General features: G+C 41.2%; 1 protein-coding gene across 10 annotated transcripts in view; it reads right to left on the reverse strand.

Moving 5' to 3' along the window:
* Positions 1-25918, reverse strand: part of DENND2B (DENN domain containing 2B) — a 155082-nt gene that overhangs the window by 56376 nt on the left and 72788 nt on the right. For 5 of the 10 annotated variants that reach the window (XM_038180497.2, XM_038180498.2, XM_072039357.1 and 2 more), the window contains 2 exons: positions 4120-5331; positions 1226-1362 (listed from right to left, as the gene is read on the reverse strand). In XM_038180497.2, the coding sequence (XP_038036425.2) occupies positions 1226-1362; positions 4120-5331 (1349 nt within the window). Of the gene's footprint in view, positions 1-1225; positions 1363-4119; positions 5332-19431; positions 19931-25918 lie in introns of all 10 variants that reach the window. The other 5 variants (XM_038180500.2, XM_072039361.1, XM_072039359.1 and 2 more) reach the window with 2 other exon arrangements.

Genomic DNA, 25918 nt, shown 5'->3' on the forward strand with positions numbered 1-25918 from the left:
ACAGAAAAATCTTTTTAGTATCTGCATAAGCTCTCATATTTTTATAAGCAGACACTGAACAAAAGCATTTTTGGTGTTCTGATAGCATCTATTTTGAATGGCACAGAGGGAGAGTACAGCTGAAAACTGAAAGAGTAAAGTCTTGATTTCACGGAGGCTGACAAACCAGAGGCAGAATTTAGATAAGACAGACAAAGAGGCCCAAGCTGAAATTTATGTCAACTGTCCCTTGCTGTATCAACTGCCATGACCAAGAAGATTTTTGTGCTATCCTCTTTGTTTGCCCTTCAGACATTTGTAAGCAACATTAGATTGCCTCTGGGCCTCCTTTTTGCCAGACTAAGCAAGCCTAGCTCCCTCAGTATCTCTTTAGATGATGTGCTGTAGGGCCCCTGGCCACTTTGGTAGCCCTCCAGTTTGCAGTAGATAAAGATTCATTGTCCAAAGTAAAATGAAGTCCCCTTTCTACTTGTTGCAATAATACAACACTGAAAGAGTTAAAAACAGTGCAGATATTCATCACTTGTGTGGAAAAACTGTGCTCTGAAGGGCTGCCCAATTTTCAGTAATTATAACAACTTTTTTGATGTTAAAAGAATGTATGCATAGGCCATACATTTCCTTCTAAGACCAAAAGAAACATGTTTTTCTTGTGAAGCTTAATCAAAACAGTATTTTCGTTGTGCATTCCTGATGGCTCTATAGCTAAAGGAAATTAATTTTTCTTTAACCAACAACTGGGACTTAGGGGAGACCAGGAATTATGCTACATGCAACTGTTTTGGGGCAGTCCCCACAGAAGTCCTGAAAAGCTCAAGCTGACCACACAAGACCACTGAGGTTAATCTTGCTGTTGGATAGTTCTGTATCTATTTCACTTTACATTTTTACATCGCTCAAGGCTTCAGGCCAAGGCTTTGTTAAAATAAATAAATAAATAAATAAATAAATAAATAAATAAATATTTGTTTCTTGTAAAGCATGAAAAATCCTGACCAGGCTGTCTCTAATACCACTTAACAAAGTTCAAAAGAATCAAGACCTCCTGCGTGTGGACTGAGAGTTACATCTGCTCTGATACAACAGAATCATTTGCCTTTCATTTAATCTCTCTTTGCTGTCAGCATTGAATGTTCTTGCACAGGGCCTATGTTCAGCAATGCACAGCCTGACCACGACAGCTCAATAACCCAGTGTGAGTTCATATAATGCAACAGGTTCTTACCTACTATGTCTTCGTAGGCATTTTCTTCTAAAGTGCTCTTGGATCCAAATTTATGCTGGCTCTCAGTCCCATTTTCAGTTGGGGAGGGAGGGTACAAGGACTGTAGACTTGATGCATCCTCAAACTCAAAGGATTTTCTGAAGTTAAAACAATAAGTAATTAGTAACTAGAATGTAAAAATGACTCAAACACTTTGCTGAGCAATTGTTTGTTAAGAAATGCATATAAATTAACTAAAAAATAAATCACATGTCATGCTTTAAGAGGACTCGTAGAGGACCCTCAAGCCCTGTACTGACAGCAGTAGTCAGTATAAAAAACAGTGACACCTTTATGAGGTTGGAAGTATTGTTATCCCCTTTATACAGAGAAGGAGAAAATATGCAGAAGGTATGGAATATGCTTCATCAGTTACATAGTAAGTTAGCTGCACAGTCATCAGACTAGAAATTGTTTTGTGCTTGCCAGGAGAAACACAGGACCCTCTCTCCTCAAGAAAAAGGCATTTATCTGGAAAGCACTCCTCCACCAGTTGCCTTAGCAGATGTAAACTTTAGTTTGAAAATACTCATGTCTTGAACATTCAGATACATCCTAACATAAAAGGCAGTGTACAAATGCCAAAGGCAGATACAAGTGCGTAGAAGTCACCCATCTCCCTTGCACAGCTTGTGTCAAGCACTGTCACCAAGGGACAAAGCATACAGGAGATAAAGGCTGTCAGGGATGCATGAGCAACCCTGGGTGAAGGCTGGGCCCTGAAGATTTGGCCTTTCTGGCAGGAAGGTGAGGAACAGTTGGCTCAGATGGCTTCCTGGAGAGAGTCTTGGTCCCTCCTTCCTGTGCTCTCTCCTGTCACTGTGGATGGGAGGTCTGGCATCATAACTCCTCCAGCTGCATGCAGGAGAGTCCTGCAGATTGCAAGAAGCTGCTGCCCTCCCCGATCTCCAGTTTGCCCAGCTCTGGTTTCCCTGGGGCACTACCTACACTGACGTTGGTTTGCACTGTTAGCTCTACCAGGGTCAGTGTTCATCTTCATTGTATTATGAAGTTAAAATAGCCACCAGAAAAGCTGTTTTCAACCAAAATATTAAAAGAATAAATATCAACTGTCCATTCTCTTCATATTCCAGTGAGCGTAAACCACACATATGCTCCAAGCAAATAGAAACCTAACCTGCAAAATGTCAAACTGATTTGCAAGAATCTAGAGATACACACGATAGCACCGCAAATCCTAAAATTTACACTCAGCTAATCATTACCTAAACTGATAAACATTGTTTTTGCACTGAACTCATGCCTACCAACCCCATCTAGGACTGAGGCTCCACTGCCAAACGGTGCTGTCTGTACAAATTTGTTGTCTAACTCAGCAATGACAAGAGACTGAGCTTGCAGAACAGCAGGCACAAGCATGATTTGCACTTCTTCTTGAAAAGAGGTTTCAAAACTTCATCTCAAAAACTAATCATACCAAAATACTGTGGTCTTAGATGACTTGTATGGTCAAAATAAGTGTGAGCATGTACTCAGAGATGACTGACTTTGATCTCTTAGACATAGGCCACAAGGTGATTCTGTGGCAAGAATCGTCTCGTGGTTCATTCCTCTTCCCACCCACCACACAGACCTTGCCTCTTCACCCAGCCCATTTTCCTATTTGCCCCTTAGTTTTCCAATAAAGGCTACCGTTTATACCTCAACATTTAAAAATTACTGTCCAGCTTCTGTGCATTGTATATGCTGCAGTGAACAAAATGAGGTCAGGCTTATTTCACAAATTCTTGTTAAAATCTAGGTTTGTTTCCTCTAACTGAGGTTATTGCCATGACTCAAAGATAACTGTTGCTAATCAGAGCTTGGCTTTCCACATTTCTCCCCTCTCCTTCTCGGAGAAGCAATGTACACCAGCAGAGTTGTCTGACCCATTTCAGAAACAGGTGTTTCTTGAAAGAAGAGATTCTGAAGGCTCCTCTTCTCCTTTTCCTGCCCCAGAGCACTTCAGGTCAGGTTGTGCTGACATAAACTTATAATTAATTGAGCCAACATCAAACACCAGATACTGACTTCACAGCATTCACTTGAGATGTTGTTTAACAGCTACTTGCAAAGCTTGTCACTAAGTTTCAGCTGCGTGTGTATTGTACACATGCACAGATAGCTGAACAAATGTTCAAAATACAATACTTTGATTTTTTAGCAACAATTATCCCTACAATTTTCTAAATGGAGAGCAGAATAAGTTTTACCCTTTCCAAAAAGCCAATGGGAATCATGTAATTAAAACAAGTTGAACTCCACAGACTGCTGTGGAAATGTTGCCATATACTCTGCTCACCATTACCTCAGGAATATATAAAGTCCCTTCTGTGCTAAAATACGGTTTTCTCAACACTAATCCTCTACAGCTGTTGATAGCAACTTATGACCGTTTCTAAGCACTGAATTATAGAAAATTACCAATGTCACATAAAACTGACACAACTGCAGTAAGCTTTGGAAACACAAACCCTCTGCAGATACATCTTGCAGTAAACAGGCAGACAGGACTACAAGAGATGAGTTATGGTCCTGCTTCAAGAGGATAATGAAATTATGCTCCACTAAAAACCTCAAGTAAGGGCATTTGTGCCGAAAGGACCTGAAGACTTCTCCAGGGATCAAGGAATGCAGGATGGAGAACTCCAAAATTGTAGGTATGCACGGGTATTTTGCCAGTGCATCCCAACAGAGCAGTCCAGTGGAAAAAATACTTGTCTTGCAAGCAACTCCTAGCATTTCTCAGGTCAAAAGCATCCTATTAGAGGGAGAATTTGAAATATTGCTACTAAAATAATACACCACGGTTATTTATTTGAAGATCGAGCTCAAGACATTTCCTAGACTTTTACCTATTCTGGGATTTTCTGTGAAAGCGCGACTCTTTCTTCTGCCGTCTGGTCACAGGGGGTGCAGGGGTGGATGGGAGGGGGGGAGGAGCAGCAGAAGTAGGAGATGGAGGTAGGCCATTGCTTGGTTTACTTTTGTGGTTTTTGTCTGCTTCATATTCAAAGGTGCGTTTGGGCTTGGGTACAGGATTCACCACGGTGTTAGCTGGGCTTTCAAGGAGCAGTTTAGGGTCAGCAGAGGTTGCAGTAACCCCCTGTTTTGTCTTAATGCTTTTCTCAACCTCAGTGGGTGTTTCTGGTTCACCCCCCAAAATAACACTCCCTCCTTTGCTATTACTTAGGTTTTCACCCAGTCCCTCCACAGTACTCAGAGACTTTTTCCTCCCTTTGTCAACACTGTAACAGCTGCTTGGTAACTGGGGGAGGCCCCTGCCAGGCTGCTCTTTCAGTGCTTGCTCGATCTTCTGTATTCTGTTGAGCACAGCAGAGGACTCCTTCCTCACGTGGCCCTTGAGGAAAGCAGCAGCAGGAGGCTCGCTCCTGCCTGGTCTCTTTTCTACCCGATGGCAGGAATCCCTGTCCAGCAGTTCCTCCTCCTCTGTTTCCGGGTAAGAGCACTCCGAAAACGTTCGGCTCATTCTTCTATACCCTTTGAAATCAAATGTCTTCTCACTGCAGGGAGACGTCAGCACACTAGGGCAGCTCTCGCTGCCTGACCTCTCCCCAGCATCCCTCTTGTCCGCACACACGCTCATCCTGGGAGACAGCTCCCGGCGACACTCCCATTCTGTGATCTTCTGCCTGATGTCCAGCACCTGGGAGCGGACGCTCGCCCGGCTGAGGGAGAGGTTCCTCAAGTTCGCAGCAGTGCCCAAGGAAAGAGTGCTCCGGGCGAGCGGATGGCTCCCTATTGTGTCCCCATCCTGAGCCTCCTTTGGGGTCTCCTTTTGGTCCTCGGACTTGAACACAGACAACCTTTTATCCAAAGCGCCTACGCTGACGGCTTTGAGAGGGTGGCTCGGAGAGTCGGTGTCCGAAGGGCTGGTGGAGGTGCTGCGCAGCGCGGCCGGGCGGCTGCTCCAGTCCTTGAGGCGCAGCCTGGAGCTGGAAGCTTTGGTGAGCCGAGTAGAGCGGCAAGAGTCCTCGCTGTCGCTGAGGGGGTAGGCCGGGCTTCTTGGCGGGGACAAAAGAGGTGGCGGAGAGACTGACTGACACCTAGAAGCAGAAAGAAATAAAAAAATCAAGTCCTTGGGGAAACTACAGTGATTTGCCAAATTTCTTCTGGCTGCAGGCAAAGCAGAGGACGTTTGCACACCACAAAGCTACCCCAAAGCATCAGCAAGGCACCAAATACACCTCGGTCACAGAATCTGGGGAGCGGAGGGCAGTGATTAAGCCATGTCAGTGATGAACTGAGCATTCAGCATGGCCCAAGCCAGTTTTCTCACCTCTATTTGAATCTCAGCTTTTCCAAGTTTCCTGAGTCTAAACACAGCTGAGACGTTCTCATAGCAAACCATTGCCTTGAACGCATCTACCACCTCCAACAGAATAGCTCCCTGGTCTCCCAGGTTAAGGATTCCCTCTGCAGGAAAAGGGGATCTGCAGGGGGAAGATTCCTACTGCAACAGGAATTGTAAAGACTGACCAACAAGTAGGCAAGTTCACTTGCTGGCTGCAGCAACTAAAACCAGTTTAAAAAATGCCAGTTTTCAATGCATGACATCTGAAGCGGATGATCCTTGTGGTCAGCACCTACAGTATTTTAGCTACAGCATTTCAAATCCCTGATGTATACAGTAGCTTAAATAAAACTGCAAAAGGGAGACCTGTTTTGTCTTTGGTCTGATGTTGTAGCAAACAGATGAAGTCCTTATCAAAGAGAACAGAAGTAACTGTACCAAAGGGATATTACAGACTGAAAGACACAGGCTAATCTGCCCACAGTACAAGCTGAAGACTGCAAACTGTGCAGAAAGTCTCAGTGTCACCTTGGAAAAAATTCCTCAGGATAAGTTTTTGTCACGGTTTGTAAAATTAGCCATTGTTACTGGGGTGTTGTACATTCTTGTAAAGACTTAAAAACAAAAAGACAAAAGGAAATTAAACAACCTACTAATCAGCCGGCTCATCAGCGATGAGACAGCAATAACGAGACAAAACCATGACAAAAATGGGGGGTTTACAGCTCTGCCACAATGCATGAGTAAAAACCGTAGCAGAAATAATCACGGCTCCTATTTTGACCTAGCAACCTTTCTATTCCAAGAAATAAGGAAAGAAAAGGAAAGATCTAAATACAATGCCTGGCATACACAGTTAAGTTTCTGTTCTACAAAACTGTGGGCATCAAGGTTTTACTTGTTTTGTTTTTTTATAAAACATTCCGCATACATAAAATCCAAGTAGAAGAACTAGGTGACCAAAAGAAGTCACAGGAGCAAATTTCTCAGCTGTAGCAAAGGGAGGAAAGATTGGGAAGATCCCTCCTGCTATATGGCTTTCTTCTCAGCAGCCAGCTGATACCCACAGGTGCCAAGTTCTGTGGATGAATCAAAAAGTCCGGAGCACTGAGATAACCTCTGAAAAATAGACATTGAGATAGGAGGAATTTTCTTCTTCAAACACAGTCCCAAACTAAATTATTAGATTTCATCCCAGATTCTTACAGTTGATGAGACTTTGCAAGCAAAGCTCAGAAGCATTAGGAGAACAAAAAATTAAAAGCTCTGGTCACAAAAGGACAAAAATCAAATTATCACAAAATGGAACTTATCTTTTTCCAAAATCCTATGAAATCAAGTCTTTTTTTTTTTTTTTTTTTTTTTGCACAGAAGTTGCACATTTTTGTGACTTTTTGTTCTTCGTCATTTTGAAAAATAAACATGCTATAAGACAAATGTTATGTCAAAGACAATGGAAATACTTCATCAACAACTACTTAAAGCTCAGTGAAAAGTGTTCTTCATTTCCAGTCAGGAAGGATGCATGTCAGAATACATTTTTCATTTTGAGTCCTAGGAGTTACATTTACTGTTATTCTACACAGTTTCAGACAGGTGTCTTACGATACCTCAGGAGATCAAAAGCAAGTGACAGATGATGAGTGGTTTGGGCTGCTTGTCACAGCACAGAGTTTGCAGTGAATTACTTAGGATTACGTTGGCCTACAAAACTTCACAGCACCTTAAGATGCAACCTAAATCACCTCCTCAGACATGGAGGACTGTCCCGACTCTTCATTTTTCCTGTCTATCCCATGATAGAAATCTCTTCAGCTTAATACCACGATTGTAAGATTTATATTATTCTTAGCACTCCTCTAGCTTAGCCTTGAGATCATGTTCTCCTTATTCCTGTACGTCGTGCAGGCCTTCCCCAGAGCTGCACCAACATTTGTTGCAATGAAACAAGCATTTTGTAGTGGCAGTGTATGTCACGTATGAAGACCACAGCCTCCACTGAAGCCTTTGAAGCCATATTCCATTGTTTTTGCTGTCAGGAAAAGGTTTGTTGACTCACCATGAGAGGAAGAAAGGGGAAAAGCATGATTTGCATGACCTGCAGAAGTTGCACAATGTTTCTTCTCAGAAGATATGAGCCATTCTTTTAAATTCCAGGTTCCCAGTAAGGTGACTGCACTTAAAGCTCGATCATGAACCCCTGAAGTCAGTTACACAACTCCTACTCACTGCTGTACAAGTCTGGAGCTGCAGAGCAAACGGCCCTTTAGAGGTGTGTGCTGTTAAGTACTAGGGATACCATAGTTAAAACATTGATTTCCTTCATGTTGTACTGTAATTCAGGTAGAAGAGAGAGGAGAGAGTATTCAGCAACAAAGAGAAGCAAAGCCTTGGCTCTTTGGCTTTGAGCATACATTCACTAAAGGGCAGCAGCAAGTAACAGAATCAAGTCCAAAAGCTGAACAATAGATAATAAATTGTTCCTTTCCCTGAGAAACCTGCTTCTATCAGAAGAATGTTCTCTTGAAGGCACAATAATTCCAGTCTTTAAAACAAATATCACTTGACAGAGACAATTAAATAACTTGTAATCTTTCGTACAAAGACTGTAAGCAAAATGTTTTTATTGAAGTTTCCTACATACAGAATGATACATGCTGCGCCTTACAAAGCTTGCCACTACAATCACTGTTAAAATATTCCATATTATATTTATTTCATAAATAAATGCAGATTTCTTAACAAGTTCACTTGAAGAGAAGCTTTCTTAGAGCAATGACGTTTCTTTGAGATTATCACTCTTTCACAAAACACACTGGAATGAGTTGCTCCGAATCCCTCTCTGAAAAGTGCATTCTTCCAGCACCCAGTCTGAGGTGTGTGGCTCTCAAACCACGGCCAGTCAGCAGGCACAGTGCATTGCAGTGTCACGGGCAAGTTGCCCATCACACAGCCCACTGTGTGTGTAGGCAGGTCACAGACCCAGAACTACCTACCCGTGGGACTCACGGCTGCACAGTGGTGGGAGCAGACAGAACCTGAGAGATTTCCATCCCTCCAGACCCTGCTTAGCTTTGCTGTTCTGAGTTGTTCCCTGAGAAATCGGCAGGATTACCCACAACACTAGAAAACTATTAATATCAGTGATTATCTGTAGGATTTGGAGCTCTAGATACAATTGAGCTTTAAGTTCTGATTCGATCTCCTCTCTCCAGTTTCTTTATTCCTCACTTAAACACAGAGAAAGAAAAAAAAAAAAAAAAGAAAAAAAAAAAGTTAATTTACAAGAGCTGCAATTGTCCAGACGCACTCAAATAAAAATACAGTTTCCCTGGACTAGCATACATATTCGTATAATTTGCTCTAATAAAGGGTAATATCAACAGCCCTATCCTTTCCCCAGTACTAAAGAACATCCATGGATAACAGAGATGCTGCATGTCTCTCTAACTTCATTAGACAACTTTCAACAACAGGAGGCAGCCAGAATGGTGGCTAAAGAGCTGGTTTTGTACCTCTTTTCCATGTCAGAGTAAGGTGTATTATAAGAATTTGCATTTATTGAGGCGTTTGCATCCATAATTCACATATATTTTCTAAATACTAATAAAACTAATAAGTTGCATTTCAGACCAGGGATTGAATGTGACTGGAGAGCAGTTAAGTAACTTGCCTTGGAAGAGTCCCAGGATCCCTAATTCCCACTGCCCTGGCCTGACCTCTGGGCTAAGCTGCTCAGACACCTCAGCACTGCTCTAGCTCTCCTGAAGTGTCGGGAAGGACTCCACAGATCATCTGTACTGAAGAAACACAAGCTGGGAGAAGCTGCTCTGCATTCTTTCAGTTTTGCAAGTCCCATCTACCTTGCTTAAAACAACGCTTACAGAAGGAGATGACAGTTTTGGGCTCTCACTATGCCAGGTAATTTCCCATTTCAAAAAAGTCAAGCCCTTTACAAAAGAAATAGCAAGAAAACACATTGACAGAAAGGTATCGGGTCTTTCCAGGCTCCTGTTGTTGAGATCACATCAGTTCACCATAACACAGAAATTTGGTGAGCTCACAAAGTTGAACAGCACTTCTATATTTCTCAGGGCTTTCTCCCTCTCTTCCTAGGAAAATAAAGTCACTAAGGCTGCACTTGTTTCATGTAATTGAAGAAGTAGATACAAAATTCTCCGGAAATTTGTAAGAGAGAATGCTAAAAAATGCTCAATTAGCAAGTCAAGTGAAAGACTGCACAAAAATATCATTGGAGGCACTGATGTTCAGATAGCCAATGTTAGTACTGCCATCACAAGGAGCAGAAATGCCTACACCTGTTTGGCTTCTTGTTAGTTTTTTTGGCTTCTGTTTAAACAAAATGGACGCGTTCAGATTACAGGATGAAAAAACGAAATTATATTTATAACCATATGCTGAAAAAAAACTAAATCCTGAGAATTTTATTGTCTGTCCAGATGAAAGCATCTATGCCAGATTTTCAGCCAGTGTAAGCCTCCAAACACTTAGTAGACAAGTGAAATAAGCAACTCACAGAACTAGATATAATTTTTTGGATTCTTGCATTTTCAAAAGGGTATTTTCTCCCATGCCAGTATAACTTCTCAGCACACTAAAAAGCTGTAGTTGCATTTTTGTCTTCAGACTAAAAATGGATGTTTCTCATAACTTCTGTGACCTGCACACACACACACACACACACAAAAAAAAAAAAAAAAAAAAAAAAAGCCATTTTGAAAAGGTTCAGTACCAATGGCTCTCTGTAGCTGATACACTCTCACTCTGCTCTAAGGGAACTGTTGCCAGGAAATCACTGAGCAAACAAACAGAAAAGCACTCTTATTTCAGAAACACATTTGTGAAAGCTCGTGGCAATTATCCCTACTTTTACACAAATAAGAATTGAAAGAACTACTGCAGATCAAAAAGATTCCAGTCGTACCTCTTTAGGTGTAAAGCAGAAGAGTAATTCAAAGGCTAAAAAACCATCACAACCTTCAAGCAATGTTGAGGGACAACACTTTGCAAAGAATTCCTTCTTCCTCTCTGTACAAAGACAGAATAATTTCCTCTATGCTTTCCTCAGAAGAGCAACGAGAAATCTACTTTCAGCTGCAAACGCTGTGAGTCAGTGGTCTGGTTGCATTTTGAGATGAGTGATGAGGCAAAGCCATTAGACAGAGAAGCAAAGTTTCAACACCATTTGCATGTGACACTGTGCTACTTCCTTTTATTTTATCACCTCTGCCTACATCCCTGCCAGTGGATACAGATGAGTAGTGAGGCTGATTGCTGTCAAGCACTTGGTAAGGCATTACTGGAGGGCAGAAACAGCGAAGGCTCAGGGGGCAGATTCAGGCACTCAGACTGGTTTAACTGGGATACTGTGTGGTTAGCATGAAGGTTATGTGCACAACCATCACCAAAATGTGTGGCATGCGATGGCTTTGTTGATTAGCTAAGACAAGCCAAGTCGAACCCATGTAGAGATGATAGCTCAAGTTTTGACATTCTTTTCAAAAGAATTTTTTTCCAAACTAAATGATCATCTAGGTTTGTGCAATTTCTTTGTATGCTACATTAATGATAAATCCAATCATTCCTTGTATTAATCGTACTGGGAGTAGAAAGGGACTTCAGAATTAGTATTATTGCTACTCCTTGTAACTGGGGGCTGTGGGAACAGTACAACCAAACAAAAGGGACCTCCTGGTCTACTGCATCTAAACAGATCCACTTTTGTTTGACAGTAAACCTGTTACAATATATTCTGGACTTTGGCATAGTGTGCAGTCTACTGTAATTGTCTACATACCTCAAGTAGATAACTACAGCTGATATTTAGTTATTTTAAATCTAAATAAAGCTTACTGTGAGTAAAGGAGGTGAACTTTCTACACTCCATGCTAGGCACATAGCAGTAAAAGGTGGGTCTGAGCTGATTTAACCTGGTAATTAAGCAAGAAACTAAACTTGTGGCATCTTGCCTCTGGCTTGGAAAGGAAAGTGATGGTAGTGGCAACACAATAGCTGCTCTTCCACCAGACCCTTTATTATTTTTGAGCTCTCACCTGGAGCATAGCTCAAAATCCCCCAAACCCTGTATGACAGATCATTTCCTCTCCTTATTGTTGACTTTGGGATTTTGACAAAAATGAAACAGAATTTATTTTCAAAACTAAAAGGTGAATTTGTGTAACAAGACCATTTGAAACAGTTCACTTTCATGAGCATGTGCTAGTGGTGGAAAAGTCCCAGCATTTAGATAGAACGAAGCAACAAAGTCAGTCAAAGTGGATGAAGATCAAGAAATGATTAAAGTCAGAATGAAAATAGAAACACCACATACTTCTCTATGCTTCTGATGTTTTTTCCAGGAATTTTGATACTTGCCATTTAAATAAAAAATTGAAACCATATCAGAACTAATTACAAAATAATAGGACTGTCAAACAAACCAGATCAAGTGCTGTGTGCTATTTTTAGGTACTTTAATTTCTGTGTGTTCTTTAATTTCACAAGAGTGATGGTGGGCCATGTTAGAGAGGGAGTGCTGTCCTACAGCTAGACCCCTTCAAAGCTCCGAATTTTTTATGATTCAGAGCTATAAAGAAGTGCACAGAAATTTGAAGTGGCAACTCTTCTCCACAAATGTACAAAAAGCAAAAAAGAGCAAATGCATCAAAGCTTATGAGTCAGGTCCTAAATACTTGAATTAGACTGGATTTGTAAAGCAAAGATGGCAAGAAAATCCGACTGACAAATGACCATAAGACAAAATGTGATCAATCAATGGACAGCAGATATGTGCCTTTGCCAAGAAATTTCTAAGGCTGAAGAAGGAAATTGTGAAATTATGTAGACTGAGAGGGCTAGATTCCCTGCTGATCTATATTTATGACAGTCTTCTGCACTGTTAGAAGGCAAATGCAGAATTTAGTCACTGCCGTTTTTAAGGCTTTCACCCCTCCCCATTCATATACAAGTGACTGCCCCAAACACCAGCAATCAGGCACAGAAGATTCACTAGACTGCATTTGTGCCTTCCATCACAATGATCAGAAGCTGACGGCACACAGAAAAAAAAAAAAAAAAAAAAAAAAAAAAGCAAGAACTAAAATATCAGAGACAGCTATTCTTTCTTTTCTACTGAGGTACAGTGCACTGGTTTCATACCACTGTCCCTCATTTTCTCAAAATAATAAATACAAATCAAAGTTGACAATGGAGGCTTCCTTCGTATTTACTATTTTCCCCCAGCATGTTCTGAACAACAATTTTTGCAACAAATATTTCCACTGTTGTCTCCACTTTGACTGATTTTTATGTCGTGGAGGCTGTTCAGAGTGATCTAGTCTCACCTGCTTAATGATCTTGGGTTTTTTTGTTGGACTGAGAGCAGCAACACGGCAAACGATAGCACGTTCTTAAATCAGGCAGAACACGAGTTCCTCTTTGTCTCTTTAAGAACCACCGGTCTTCAAAACTTTTTCTTTAATACAAGTGTTCAAACTTTTTCAACGTGCTTTATCTGCCTGGGAATCTCAAAACATTTGAACGCTTTGGAACTAATTCTGTCAGAGCTCTGCAAGTCTTCCATGCTTACATGCACACAGTTTGGGAAAGATTGAAAATGACTTTTATGAATTGTGATGTTTATTTTTTTAACATCACTGAGGCAGTTCTGGTTCGGCGACCTCTAATTCTGGAACTCTGGTTTGGAGAAGTTGTTGTAAAATAGGTTCACACCTTTTCTGCTCTCTCAAGCCAGAAAACTTCACGAGATCATTGTATACTTTACTGAAATATTCTACACCCAAAGGGAAAAGAACTGATTTGTAAGCCAGAAAGTCACGAGCCCTGGCTGCACACTATAGCCAAGCCTCCTTTCTCTTCTTTACTTACAAATTAACTTCTAGGTCACAAAGAACCTCATTAAATAGACCTATGAATAAATATCTAGTGGAGGCAGAATAAAAGGAAGGCAGTTGAGGACTCCATCCTGTCTTTAAGAACTATTCTCAATCTCACTCCCTAAGACAAGTTGCTTTCAGAACAAACCAAATCAATTGTTTGCTTCTCTACCAGTAGCCACAATGATGCCCTGTCCTTCCAGACCCACTAGCTTACTTCTGGTCCCCAGTTTCTACTGCTGTTGATATCATGTAAGGTGTCGGTCAGCAGGTGCTAAATCCCTCTTTGCTAGCTATGTGATCTATAGGTTAAGGCAATTCATTGCCCCAAGGAGCAGAGATCTGAGTCTTGAAGTGCTGTCAATGTCCAGCAAGGCCCTTCTCTATAGATTTGCCAGTTTTCTGTTCTCATAAACTAGTTTAACACAGTGAGAAAGCTTCCTACAAAACCAGGTTATAAAACCAAAAGCCATTATCCATATGTCTGTTATGAAACAGACATTCCTAATTTCTGTCATCATTTCAACTATTAATATCACCATGCAGAAAGTTTGAGGCCTGAGACATCTGGACCCAGTAAGAAAATACGAAATGTCACAACAGGATAACACTGAAGTGATTCAAAGCTTCTGGAGTTACTGCACCGCATATGAAATAAAATACAAACAAAATAAAATTAAAACAAATAAATGCAGCACAGTGGAACCTCCTGCATTCCCTCCCTGAACGCAGAACAACCTCAGCATCAGCCCTGAGTGCAGTCTGTCTGAACCCACCTTGCCAGGCTGCCCTCCACTTGAAGCCCCTGTGCGGTGAAGGCAGTTCCCATTTAATGTAAGGCAGGGGAAAAGGAGGAGCAATTCTGTTTTTAAACTTCACCTAAGGAGTACCCAGTCCTCTGTGGGGTCTCATATCTGCAATAGCTGGGTGCCATTGGTTCATCAAGACAACTGCAGCAACTCAGTCCCACTTTGTACAAACTCTTCCTGTGTAAGCACGAAGCTGAAACAACGGCATATAATCAGCAGGCTCCTGATTACATGATTGAGAAAGCATATTTGTCTTCACAAGGGCACTTTCTAATGTTTCCTTTATAGCAATGAAGCAGTGTAGCAGCTTGCTGTTTGTTCCTATATTGCTCTCACAATAATCAGACTAGAGAAATGCAGCCTGGTTCTCCAGCTTCAGCTTAGCTTTATAAATTTTACCCTCTTTCCTTTGTGCCTTCAAAGTCTGGATTTCCACCTTCCTAGTGCTCCAAAGGTCTGTGTGCCTAACCTTTGACTATTTTTCCACCATAATAAAGGGAATTATTACTTTCCTCTCTGAACTTCCCAGCCAGTTAAGGGATCACGCCCAGACAGTGCTCTCTCCCACCCATACATTCACATTCATCGCAGTCCCTGAAGATGGCCAAAACGGTTTTTCCTAACAAGAGTTAAACTTTTTTTTTTTTTAATTAAGAAAATGATAAACATTCCTAACAAACTTTGTAGTAAGGAACAGTAGCAGTATCTGCCAGAACACATGACTTTTACGTGAACAACCTCAAGAAAAAAATTAGAAGCAGGATTTTTTTTTCAGCGCCTGAAAATGCCGAAAAGAGCGAAATAGCAAATTATATACTGAGAGTTTAGCTTGTACGTGCCAGCTGGGTAACTAGTGTGCCTCCTGGTCAGAGGAAGCTTGAAGCTTTACAGCCCTGGCCTTTCTTATCATCATAATTTTCTTCAGTGGCTCTGACCCCATGGAATGCAAAATAAATTCCAGCTATGACAGACAAACATGACCCTTGGTACATGCTACAGTGCGCGGAGATTTGTGTGGATTGAGTAATCATAGAATACTTCTCTTGCCTTTAGGAGAGAATTTTCTCTCAGCTTCAGTGATGGCCCTCTTTCATTTAATTGCTTGAATTCACAAATATTTAGGAATTGGGGTTCAATTTTCTTCTGGCTCGCATCAGCACAAATCAAGAGTTTGCAAAGATAAATTGCTAAAGATGCAAACTGATGTCAAACTCATTACTATAGGAAGATTTAAAGCATTGACCTGGAGCAAATTCACTTAACAAAAAAAAAAGTTTCAGGTCAATTTTTGGTCTATTTATTCTCCAGTTTGTTGGCAGACACAAACACACGAAAAGAGAGAAGGGAAAAAAGGGGGAAGGGAAAAAAGGGAGAAGGGAAAAAAAAGGGGAAAGGGAAAAAAAGGGGAAAGGGAAAAAAAGGGGAAAGGGAAAAAAAGGGGAAAGGGAAAAAAAGGGGAAAGGGAAAAAAGGGGGAAAGGGAAAAAAAGGGGAAAGGGAAAAAAAGGGGAGGGAGAAGCCAACCTATAATTTGCAATGCCTGTTGCTATCATACTAATCTACATAACAGTCCAGTCGAGGCCAAATATAACTTGACCCTGGCCTTAACGCAGAAGAATTTCACTGACTATCAGGCAGAAGATTGACCAGCCACTTGATCACTGTGCTTACCAACAGTCACAACCATGTTCTGAAGGAAGTTTTCCCAAAGGTTTAGACATTAGTTTCTCTCTGCTTTTTTTTTTACTGAGATTTCACTACAAATGTCAACAGGAGCAGCGCAGAGTTAGGTCAGGGAGAGACGCTCCTGACCACTCTCCTAAGCGGTCAGCATTACTCCGAAGCAACGTAAGCATGTGCATTGCTCACTAAGTCGAAATGAGCCTCCCAGACCACGTTTCATCACCACACCTACGAGAGCTGTGGGATCTGAAGCCTAAATTTGGAATTGGGATAATATCCGGGGGATTTGTATTTCCCTTATAAATATTTCATTCTCACAAGGCCTGGGCTTCTTATAAAACTGTGGATTTAGTTTTACGCTCTTCTGTTGGCCTATTAGCTTTTATAAGGAGCCGGCCGATATAATTTTACTTCTCATATCTTATATGGGAATTTGCATATACTATAGCCCTGAGGATGAAAATGGTTTGCTACCACTGCCATGCAACAGGAATGCTGCACAGTAATAAAGAACTGCAAGGTTACTTCATACACAATGCATTAGAGTGACTAAAACCAAGTACACACTTTTTCTCTCTCTCATCCTTCCCTTTTGGGACAGAGCCTAAAAAAACCCTCATGTCCCTACAGGAAGACATGGTGATAGCATCAGGCAAAGCAGCAAGAAAACTGGAATGATACAGAGCAAATGAAGCAATACCAAATGAAGCTGCATGTACGAAGGCAGCAAGAAAAAGCAACTAAATGTTTATAAGCTCATAGCAAAAATTACCGCTCTCTTAAAGACTGCACATGGGCTCTCAGCTCAGGAATTGAATATTTGGAGCAACAAACTGAAGTCCAGGTTCTGACCATAAGTTACATGACACAGTGAGCCACGGGCTTTAGTCTGCAATCCGGTGTTGCCTGAGTTCTCCTATTTATTCAGTAGGGAAAATAAATAAATAAATATATATATATATACATATATATATATAAATATATATATTTATATTTATATATATATCAGGCATCAAAGACCAACACAAAACATAGAAGTGCCCCAGCAGCACTACATTTAACACTGGCAGAAGGTGTAGGTACAAATACTGCTACATAACTTAAAAATCACCTTTAACTATTAAGGAGAAGAAAAAAAAAAAAAAAAAAGGATCCTTATTAGGCAAGGCAAGAAATCTGCATTTAGCCAGGCAGAGAAATTATATTCTGTCTGAGAGCCCGAGAGAGGTAGAGGAGAAGGAGGGGAAGAGATGGGGAGCAAAATCAAGTTTTAGCTCCACCAAGAGCCAGAGCTTCAAACTTCAAAAATAAAGCTCTTCGTATCACTGTCCTTAGTGAGCTGAGAGCTGCTGTTGAGCTCCTGCCTGTGAGTAGAAAGCCCAAACTGCAAAACTAGCAAAGATCACCAAGGAATCCACTGCGACAGCATTCCACTCTCCTTCGCTTCTGCTTTAGCTTGCTGCCTCCGCTCACAGCTCTGGCAAGCACACGGCTGTCCATCACTGCAATCACTCCGGCACACGGCTTCCAGACTTACTCAGAAGCTCTTCCCTCTGGGAAAGGTGCGGAACGAAAAGGGAGGAATTCCACGTCCAGTCCTTGTAACCTGCTCTGTCCTCTGCACTTCCCGAAAGCTCGCTACTTCGCTTCTCAGGCAGCGAATGACACATGGGCTGAGGACATTTGTCAAATCTCTGTCCCTTTGTGTACTTAAAGGGAGGAAACTGGTATTAATGGTTAACAAGACTAGCACCAGCAAAGCCTTTCTCTGCAATCTGACATGCTGCTTTTGAAGGGACAGGTGTGTGAGAAATCAGGAAAGCCAAATGTTTCCTCCTTATTGCCTACAGCTTGGAAAACTTCTGTGGCTTTGATTTGGTTTTGGTTCTGAAGTTGCACGTACCGCCGGTTTACATTTCATTCTTCAACCTGAGGCTGCTGATCGCTAACAAAATCTTAGAAGCTGTATCAGCTGCACCAAACCACACGCACACAGACCCAGCAAAGAAGCCTGCCTGCCTGCCCGCGTACACTGAAGTCAGCCCGATGGCAGTACTGTCTAGGGAGGAAAGGGAGAGGTTAAAAATCCACATGCAAACGCTTTCAAGTCTCTGCCAACAGTTTCGAAAGGACACGGGCTATCTGCCATCTCCCTTTTGCCAGTGTATTCATGGAACATAAAGCATCATTAAGAAAGCTCATGGCTTGTCTATTTGTTGGTCTATTCAGTGAGATCGCCAGTCTCCCTGGTCCAGAAGGCAATGGGATTTTCAGCCCTAAGAACAACTTCCTCCAGAAGAAATGAAACACTGGCATGATAATTTTAAAATACTATGCACACAGTTTCTACGCAGTCTCCCCTGTAGACTTCTGAATAACTTTTTATCATCGCCCCAAAAAAAAACAAATTCACGTAAGACTCCTGATCTGATTTTCTGATGCTGCACTGATAGGGACTCCCTTAAGTGCTTTAGCATATATCTTGCTTACTGCTTTACTTACTACATTTCAGTGCAGTAAAAGCACTAGAAAGACACAAGAAAAGTTTTCAAAACCACGCTATTCTAAAAATTTCCTGCAAAAAAAAAAAATTATGTAACAGGTTAGTTCAAGCCTTTGTATTACTGTGTACACTAACGTAAAAACAGAAACAATCCATGATTAAATAAATAAGGACTGCAGTGTTAGACTAAGTAGGTTTTTTACTGTAGCAGAACACAGTTGCATTAAACATGCTTTCAGCCTAACCTGCCAATTACAAACCTCTGCTTTTTAAAAGACTTGTTTCCTTTCATTTTTCAATTATTTTCCAGTGTTTTTAGAAAACGTTAACCTTGATAATAGGAAAAAGTATTTTTAATGATGACATATGATTTCCACATAGAAAAGAACAAAGCATTAAAAGTGCCATGAGAATTAAATTGCACTGGGAATTAGTTAGCCAGGCTATGTTTGTGCTGCCTTTACCTAGTAACAAAGCAAACTCGATCTGAAGCTGCATGAAAGAAAATGCAGTCTCGTTTTTCCCTCACTTTTCCCCTCCAAAACTGTTTTTTTGTTGTTGTTGTTGTTTTTTTCCCCCCTATGCATATAGGAGAGATACATTAACAGAATTTCCAACTGGAAAAAAGTGAACTGCTTGACTGACAAGTGCACTTCAAGCACATGATTATTCTTCCTTGATCTGACATCTAAAATTAAAATGAAACAAAATAGCCAGCTGCAGAATTGCTGTGGCAAAACGCCCCATCTTCAGCTTCTGCCACAAACTGAGGAAGCCTGAAAAAAGTGTCCAAAAGTAGGTCCATTTTTTCAGTTCTGTCTCTTGATCTTATTAGAAGCTGTTACAAACCACTCACGAACTACTCTTCTCTCACATCTGTAGACCACTGTGGTTGCAAGAATATTTCTGCAACCCTGCTAAAGAGATTTCAAACATACATACTCTGATCCACCTCCCTGAGGTCGCTTCTGAACAGGACAAGGAAGGGGGCACATCACACGTCTCGGAGCATCACAAATCAGCACTCCACCAACGCTCCTGACAGAGATGATGAGCAACAACGAAGTCAAAGCCTGTATTCAAGCTTTGCCCAATTCCAGGGACATTTTAATCAGTGCTCTGACGTGTTCCCACTGCCGATGTCTCTGTTCCTGATAACAGCAAGCATCCTCCCGTCTCCCACGGCCCAGTTCAGGGCTGAGCTGCCCAAGCTCTCTCTCAAAAGCATCTCCAACCTCACTGGGTAAATAACAGCTTTGTATTCTTCTCTGAACCAGAGGTAGCTTTGTGCTGCCGGGAACCGACTTTATGGAAATTTGTGAACTGCACAGCTCCAGCTGTTTCTGCTTTAAAGGAGTACAATACTTGCGAATGGATTTCACATCAGTCATTCAGTTTCCCCAGTTGCTTGACTGAAGCTGATTTGTGTTGTTTTCTAAACCTCAATGGCAAAAAGAAAAACAAAAGAAGAAAAAAAAAGTGGCTTATCATTGCATCTCCAATAATTTAATATATTGCTTACTCTTAGCAGAATTTGATGAAATAGTGATTCATCCCATTCTCAAGCTCTCTATCAAAGTTATTAAAACTTGTCTCCCTTTTAAAGCAAAAATAAATGCTTTCTATGGGTTGTGTTTCACAAATTCAAGAGCTTACAAGATTCTCACCAGTATTTCCAACTGGCAGGAGGAGGCACCTCAGCAGCTGAGGCACTTCAGCACCTTGTTGCCACAAGCCATGCACAGTGGCAGAGACAAGATCCTGGCCCTGCCAGGACTCCCCAGGAGCACACAGCCGCACTCACACCCCTGGCCCTTTGATGCTCTAACACAGTCCACACGGGTGGAGTTTTGGAGTTTTGGTGAACACGGCAGTGCTGACATGAGGCAGCAGCAAACCCACCAGCATATTTTCCCACACCACATCATTGTAACTCAAACTGCAATGGCATCCAGACATCCCGCTAAACTTTCTGTTAAGCAGGGATTTGCACATCATCTGCCCAGAAATGTTATCCAAGTACAAGGAGTTGTTCAGGTGAACATAATATCCATGGCTAATGTTTTACGGAGACTCCTTTAAACCATTTGATGAACTTGGTAGAGGATGCCCAGGTAGAGAGAGCCTTTCACCCATACTTTTTTTTTTTTTTACATGAAAGGGAAAGAAGCAGTTTTTCTATCACTCAAGCAACACCACACACATGCTTAGTAAACAAAAGAAAAGGAGATGTGAGAATACGTTATCATAATTATGCTAAGACAATGGCAATCACACAGTAAGCATTGAGAAAATTGTACACCCAGGAGTTTCAAATAAGACCAAAGCCTTGTTGTTTTGGAACAACGCAGAGAGTCTCACACTTTGAAGAACTCACTACATAAATATGTTATGGAGAAAAAAAATAGAGAGGAAAAAGTAATGTTCGCACCATTCTAGGATGGCTGAAACACACAGACTGCCTGGGAGCACGCAAAGCTCCTGTGGCATGCCCGGGAGCTGAAGATGCATCCTTTGATTTTCAAGTTACTGTTTTCTTCACAGCGCTCTCCACTCAGAAAACTTAAGACATGTAAGAAATACCCTAAGTTCTAAATTGATATTCACGTGTAAAAAAGATAAATACTAAAAAATACACTTCGCTTACCTTACTGTTTATAATAATATTTTTCCTGTGGTAAGATCAGGGCTCTATCGTGGTGGCCACAGTTACCTCCATCCACACTCTCTAGTCACAGTATGGAGACTACTTGCCCAAGGCATCGAGCCTGGCTCTGGACACAGCTCTTGTCTTTTGGCAGTACAGGCAGGCTGGTTTGCATCTGGGTAAACGTCCTGACAAGAAACATGGGCAGTGTCTACTGCATTGGCATTGCCTCTACTAGGACGACACTTCTCCCTGTACAGACAGGTTTTTCTCCTGATATGAGCTCACCTTCAAAATGAAAAAAATTACCATGGAAAGAAAGAGAATAAGCACTCCCAAGACAAGCCAGCAGAGTGAACAACTGACACGCACATTCAAGTGTCAACAGCAGCAGAGTATCAGCTAAACCTAATGCCAGACACATGTCCAATTCTTTTTATTTAAGAACTTTCAAGGTCTGAGTTCCTAAGGCAAAATATTTCTTAATCTTCTGCCCAGGCCACAGCCACATAATTCCTTCTTCAAAAGAAACAAACTATCTCTGTTGGGTTTATTAATATGTATAAAAATTAATTTTACTTAGGAAAAAAAAAAATTGCTGTAAAACTGGGTGAATTTGGCTCGACTAGGACTGAATCACCTGTGACAGCCCAAAGCAAGAAGCAAGCACCAGGTATGTGCTGTGTCCGGGGGGGGCATCAGCCTGAGGAGCCTTCCCCCTGCATTTCAGACAGTGATTTTACCTATAAGAGCAGCAAATAATCTCGGATTCATGACAAACTTGGGCATAACTTCACCCCGTGGGATCACTTGGTTGGGAAATACAAGGCATCATTTGGTGTGATAATTTAAAGAACTAGAAACAATTAAGCAGAAATGCTCTGTAGCTACCTCTGGAGAGGTATTAGTCTGGGTAGTCATTTGGATTACGTGGTGTATCTCCATCGCCTTCACTGGAGATAAGCCAGCTCCCACCAATTCTAATTAAAACCCATTAAATTAAATTCTGAAGAAGGTCTGAGCCGCAAAGCCAGTACAAGCAAATCTCAGCGTGCATTAGGCTAACGGAGCTGACAAATCGTTGGTGACAGCTGAAATGGCCTCACACACTGCTAGGAGATAAAAACCAAAGCCTATACTTAGAGGTTTGTGGCTATCCAGCTCAGTTATTTCCTGCTCTTTCCAGGCAGAGCGATGCAACTCAGAGATCAAAGATACCCGACTGGAAATCTGATTGCTATTGTGCACAGAAGTCACCGCTTCAAAGATATCAGGAAACTACAGCAGACAGAATGAACTGAAAATAAAGCTTTGTGTATCAGCATCAGGCCAGATTTCAGTTTTACTCACACAAGAGTAATTAGATTCAAAGATCCAACAAAAAGTATTTAGAAAGGGGGACTTCTATGAATGTTTTAAGACTAAGAACTTGCAACTTTGTGCTCACAGCAATTTGCAGATGTAATCCTGTGCTAGTACAAATGTCAGATGCCTTGCTCTATGACCCGCGGACATCAGCACCTGCACTTTATCAGGTCATTAAATCACAATTGCCCAGCTGGAGAGGATTCTCCAATTCAGCAAGAATCACACTGCTCCTGTGCAGGTTGGGTGGAGAGACAGCAGCCCACATCACAAATCCAACTCGTGCTGAAACTAACCTGATTATAGTGACGTAGCTGTCCCAGACTAATAGCCACACAGTCCTTTCACACAACTGGAACAAAGACTGGCTTCTGCTTTGGCTGTATTCCCAAATCAAGGCCAGTGACATTCAACTAAAAACATGTTTGTTCAAGCTGATTATGGCAGTCTTTTATATATACACTACTAAAATCACCACAATAATTTATTCAAAAAAAAAAAAAAACCTTTCCAAAGGAAAAATGCATCTTAATATTTATTCTGTTTCTCATTCAAACCCAGCTTGTATCAGGGAAACACCATCTAGCAGGAACACAGTGTTTCTATTTCCAGTTAGTTTTGTTAAGATTTTTTTTCTCTTTTTTCCCTGTTAGACTAAACAGACTACAAGTTTGAAACCTATATTTTGCTGAGCAGAGCATGAACTCATAAACATAAGTAGGTCTGTTTTAATACCACATAGTACTGGTGTGGCTTTTAAGCCAATAGAGCTGGTGGTGCCATTTCTACATTTAACTTTGCACTGGAGCAACCACAAGATCAGGACAAACACTTTATGAATGAATTTCTGAATTCAAATAAAAATTCTGCATAGATCACGAAGTCAACTCCAGACAAATATTGAATTATTTGTTAAGAAAAGCAAGCCATTGTAGGGAGATACAAACACCGTTACGCCTTTTCTTTGGCTTTTGTTCTTTTAAGGTTTCCTCAGAGTAGTAGCGATCCTCTGAAGTATGGTACAGTCAAAGAAGACATCTGGTGCAAAACAGTCACGCACCAGTTGCACACTGTGAGCTCCTTTGTCTCCCATCGAAGAGGTAATAAGATTTCACAGAGCTGCTTCTTGTCAGAATTGCTAAGTCACTTTCAGCTACACATAAGGTGCTTTCCGAACCTCGTGCTCCTTGCCTTTCTCATCAGTGACTCACAAGGAAGGATTAAAGCCGCGTCTTTGGAGTTCACTCAGAGCTACAGTTCTAGTCTCATTCGGTAATTTTAACAATTGTTTCACAAATGCTCTGGTATTTGCTTCATATAAAGGACTTTTGTTCCAACTGACATTAGAATGTTCCCACTAGGCTGGGCCAAAGAGCATCCCTAGTCCTGGCTCTGTTACTGCCCAAGACCATTATCAGGTGCCTGGAGAAGGAAGTAAGGATAAGATGAGCTGCAGTGCTACTCAGCCAGCCTAACGCTAAAGACTTGCTGCCTCGCAGATTTTGCTGCTGTGGATAAAAGACTTTGGTAGTTTTCTTCCATGAATTCGTGTAACCACGACCTCCTGCAGCAGTCAGCTTCATTGATAAAAGACATGCTGCACAGAAGGACCTTCTTTTCAACCTGACTCTTTCTGGTTTATTTAATGCCTATTAATTTTTAAATTGAAAAAGATTTTTTCCCTTCACCATCTCTGTTCCACCCATTGTTTCAAAGTCCTCTATTACCACTTCTTCCCCTCCTCTCCAATGTGAAGGTCACCAGTCAATCTACTCTTGCTTCCCAGTGAAGACTTTCCATAACTTCAACGAGATGGCAACCACTGTAACACAGCTTGCATCTCGCAGCAACACACTGCACCAAAACTAGGACTGGCAAGAAAATAACACTAAAAAGATGCGTTAGCCACCAGGGGACAAATACACCTGTGTTATGCCAGTATCGGCCCTTACTGAAATTCTACCTCCAGAAATTATACATAAAGCACATTTGCAGTGTTCCAAATCTCTAGTCAAATCCTGTACTAAAGGGAGACAATGACTGTGCAGTTTAAGTGGATCTTTGAATGTGTTTGCAATAAATCCTGCAAGCCTTTAACTTTTATTATGCCAGCACTTACTCCACTGATTTACAGTCTGACTAAAATGAAGAATCCCCACGGCTGACTCAAATATCTTCTTACAGGTTTCACAAAGACAGGTGAAGAAGATCGTATAAGGCAAAATAATGGATGGAGAACCGGTGCATGACAACCTATTCATCTCCTCACTTGTCATGAAACTCAAAGATTTTCCTCAGCTTCAGGCCCATGCTTGTACTTATAAAATCTTTTTTTTTTTTCTGATAAATTCTAATCAAAACAGATGGTGATGATAAGGAAAGACAGTTTATTTGACAGCTATTATCCAATAACTTAGTATCCTACGGTACTTTCTAAGCTATTAAGAATGGAAAAGATAAAAATAGAAGAGCAGGTCCAAGGTTTACTCAAGTCCAGATCCAAGTTCCCAGCACTGACCTGTCTGCACTGCTGGAAGGATGATTAATGACATGTGAATGCCAGATATCATTAGGGATCTGGTTTTAATATCCACATACGTATATGCCTCTAGAAATTCCTCTAGCCACCCCTTCTTTTCCCCACCCCCTTGTTATTCTATGTTTTCTACAGTTTTGAACTAAGAGATACCAAGTACACAAACTGGGAACTGTACGAGGATACCAAGCCCATTTCTGCTGAGCTTTACCACAGCTACTGTTGTATAACATGAATATCAAGAGACGCTAGGATGGATGCAGCTCATCTATTTCTTTAGTCAGCTGCATAATTTAAAAGTGAAAGAAGAATAGTACCTGGAGTAAAGGCAAAGGTAAATCAACCTAATGAAAGGTTTAGACCCTGAAAGGGTGTGTGACAACGCCACAAAGGAGGTCACCATCAGAGACTGCACCAAGGCGAGGGTTCTGCCTAAGGCAAATTATTAATTAAGGTGATTATTAATTCACCTCTACTTTGTAGGTCAACCTGTCCCTTGGTAATCAGGATGATGCCATTTCATCCAGCTCAGGAAAATTGCCTGGACCTATTGTAATTCAATACTATGTGCAGACGAGAGGGAAGGTGTGAGAGAGAGCTGAAAGAGAAATGGGTGGGTAGACACAGAAAACAACATAAAGACAGCCATATGTGCATACAATATGTAATGTTGACCAAAACTGCGAGCAAAGCCAGAGTGTTTAAACACAAAACAGGGATGTGCCATGAAAAAGAGATTTTCCTTTAAGAACAAAACAAAAAGCTGTTAAAGAAAATCCATTCCATCGCTTCCATCCTGAAAATCTCCGAATTTAATTTACATATATATACACACATGTACATACATATTTATTGTTTGTGGTTGGAAAAGTTAAGAATAC

This window comes from Anas platyrhynchos, chromosome 5 (assembly GCF_047663525.1).
Source record: "Anas platyrhynchos isolate ZD024472 breed Pekin duck chromosome 5, IASCAAS_PekinDuck_T2T, whole genome shotgun sequence".
NCBI lineage: Eukaryota > Metazoa > Chordata > Aves > Anseriformes > Anatidae > Anas > Anas platyrhynchos.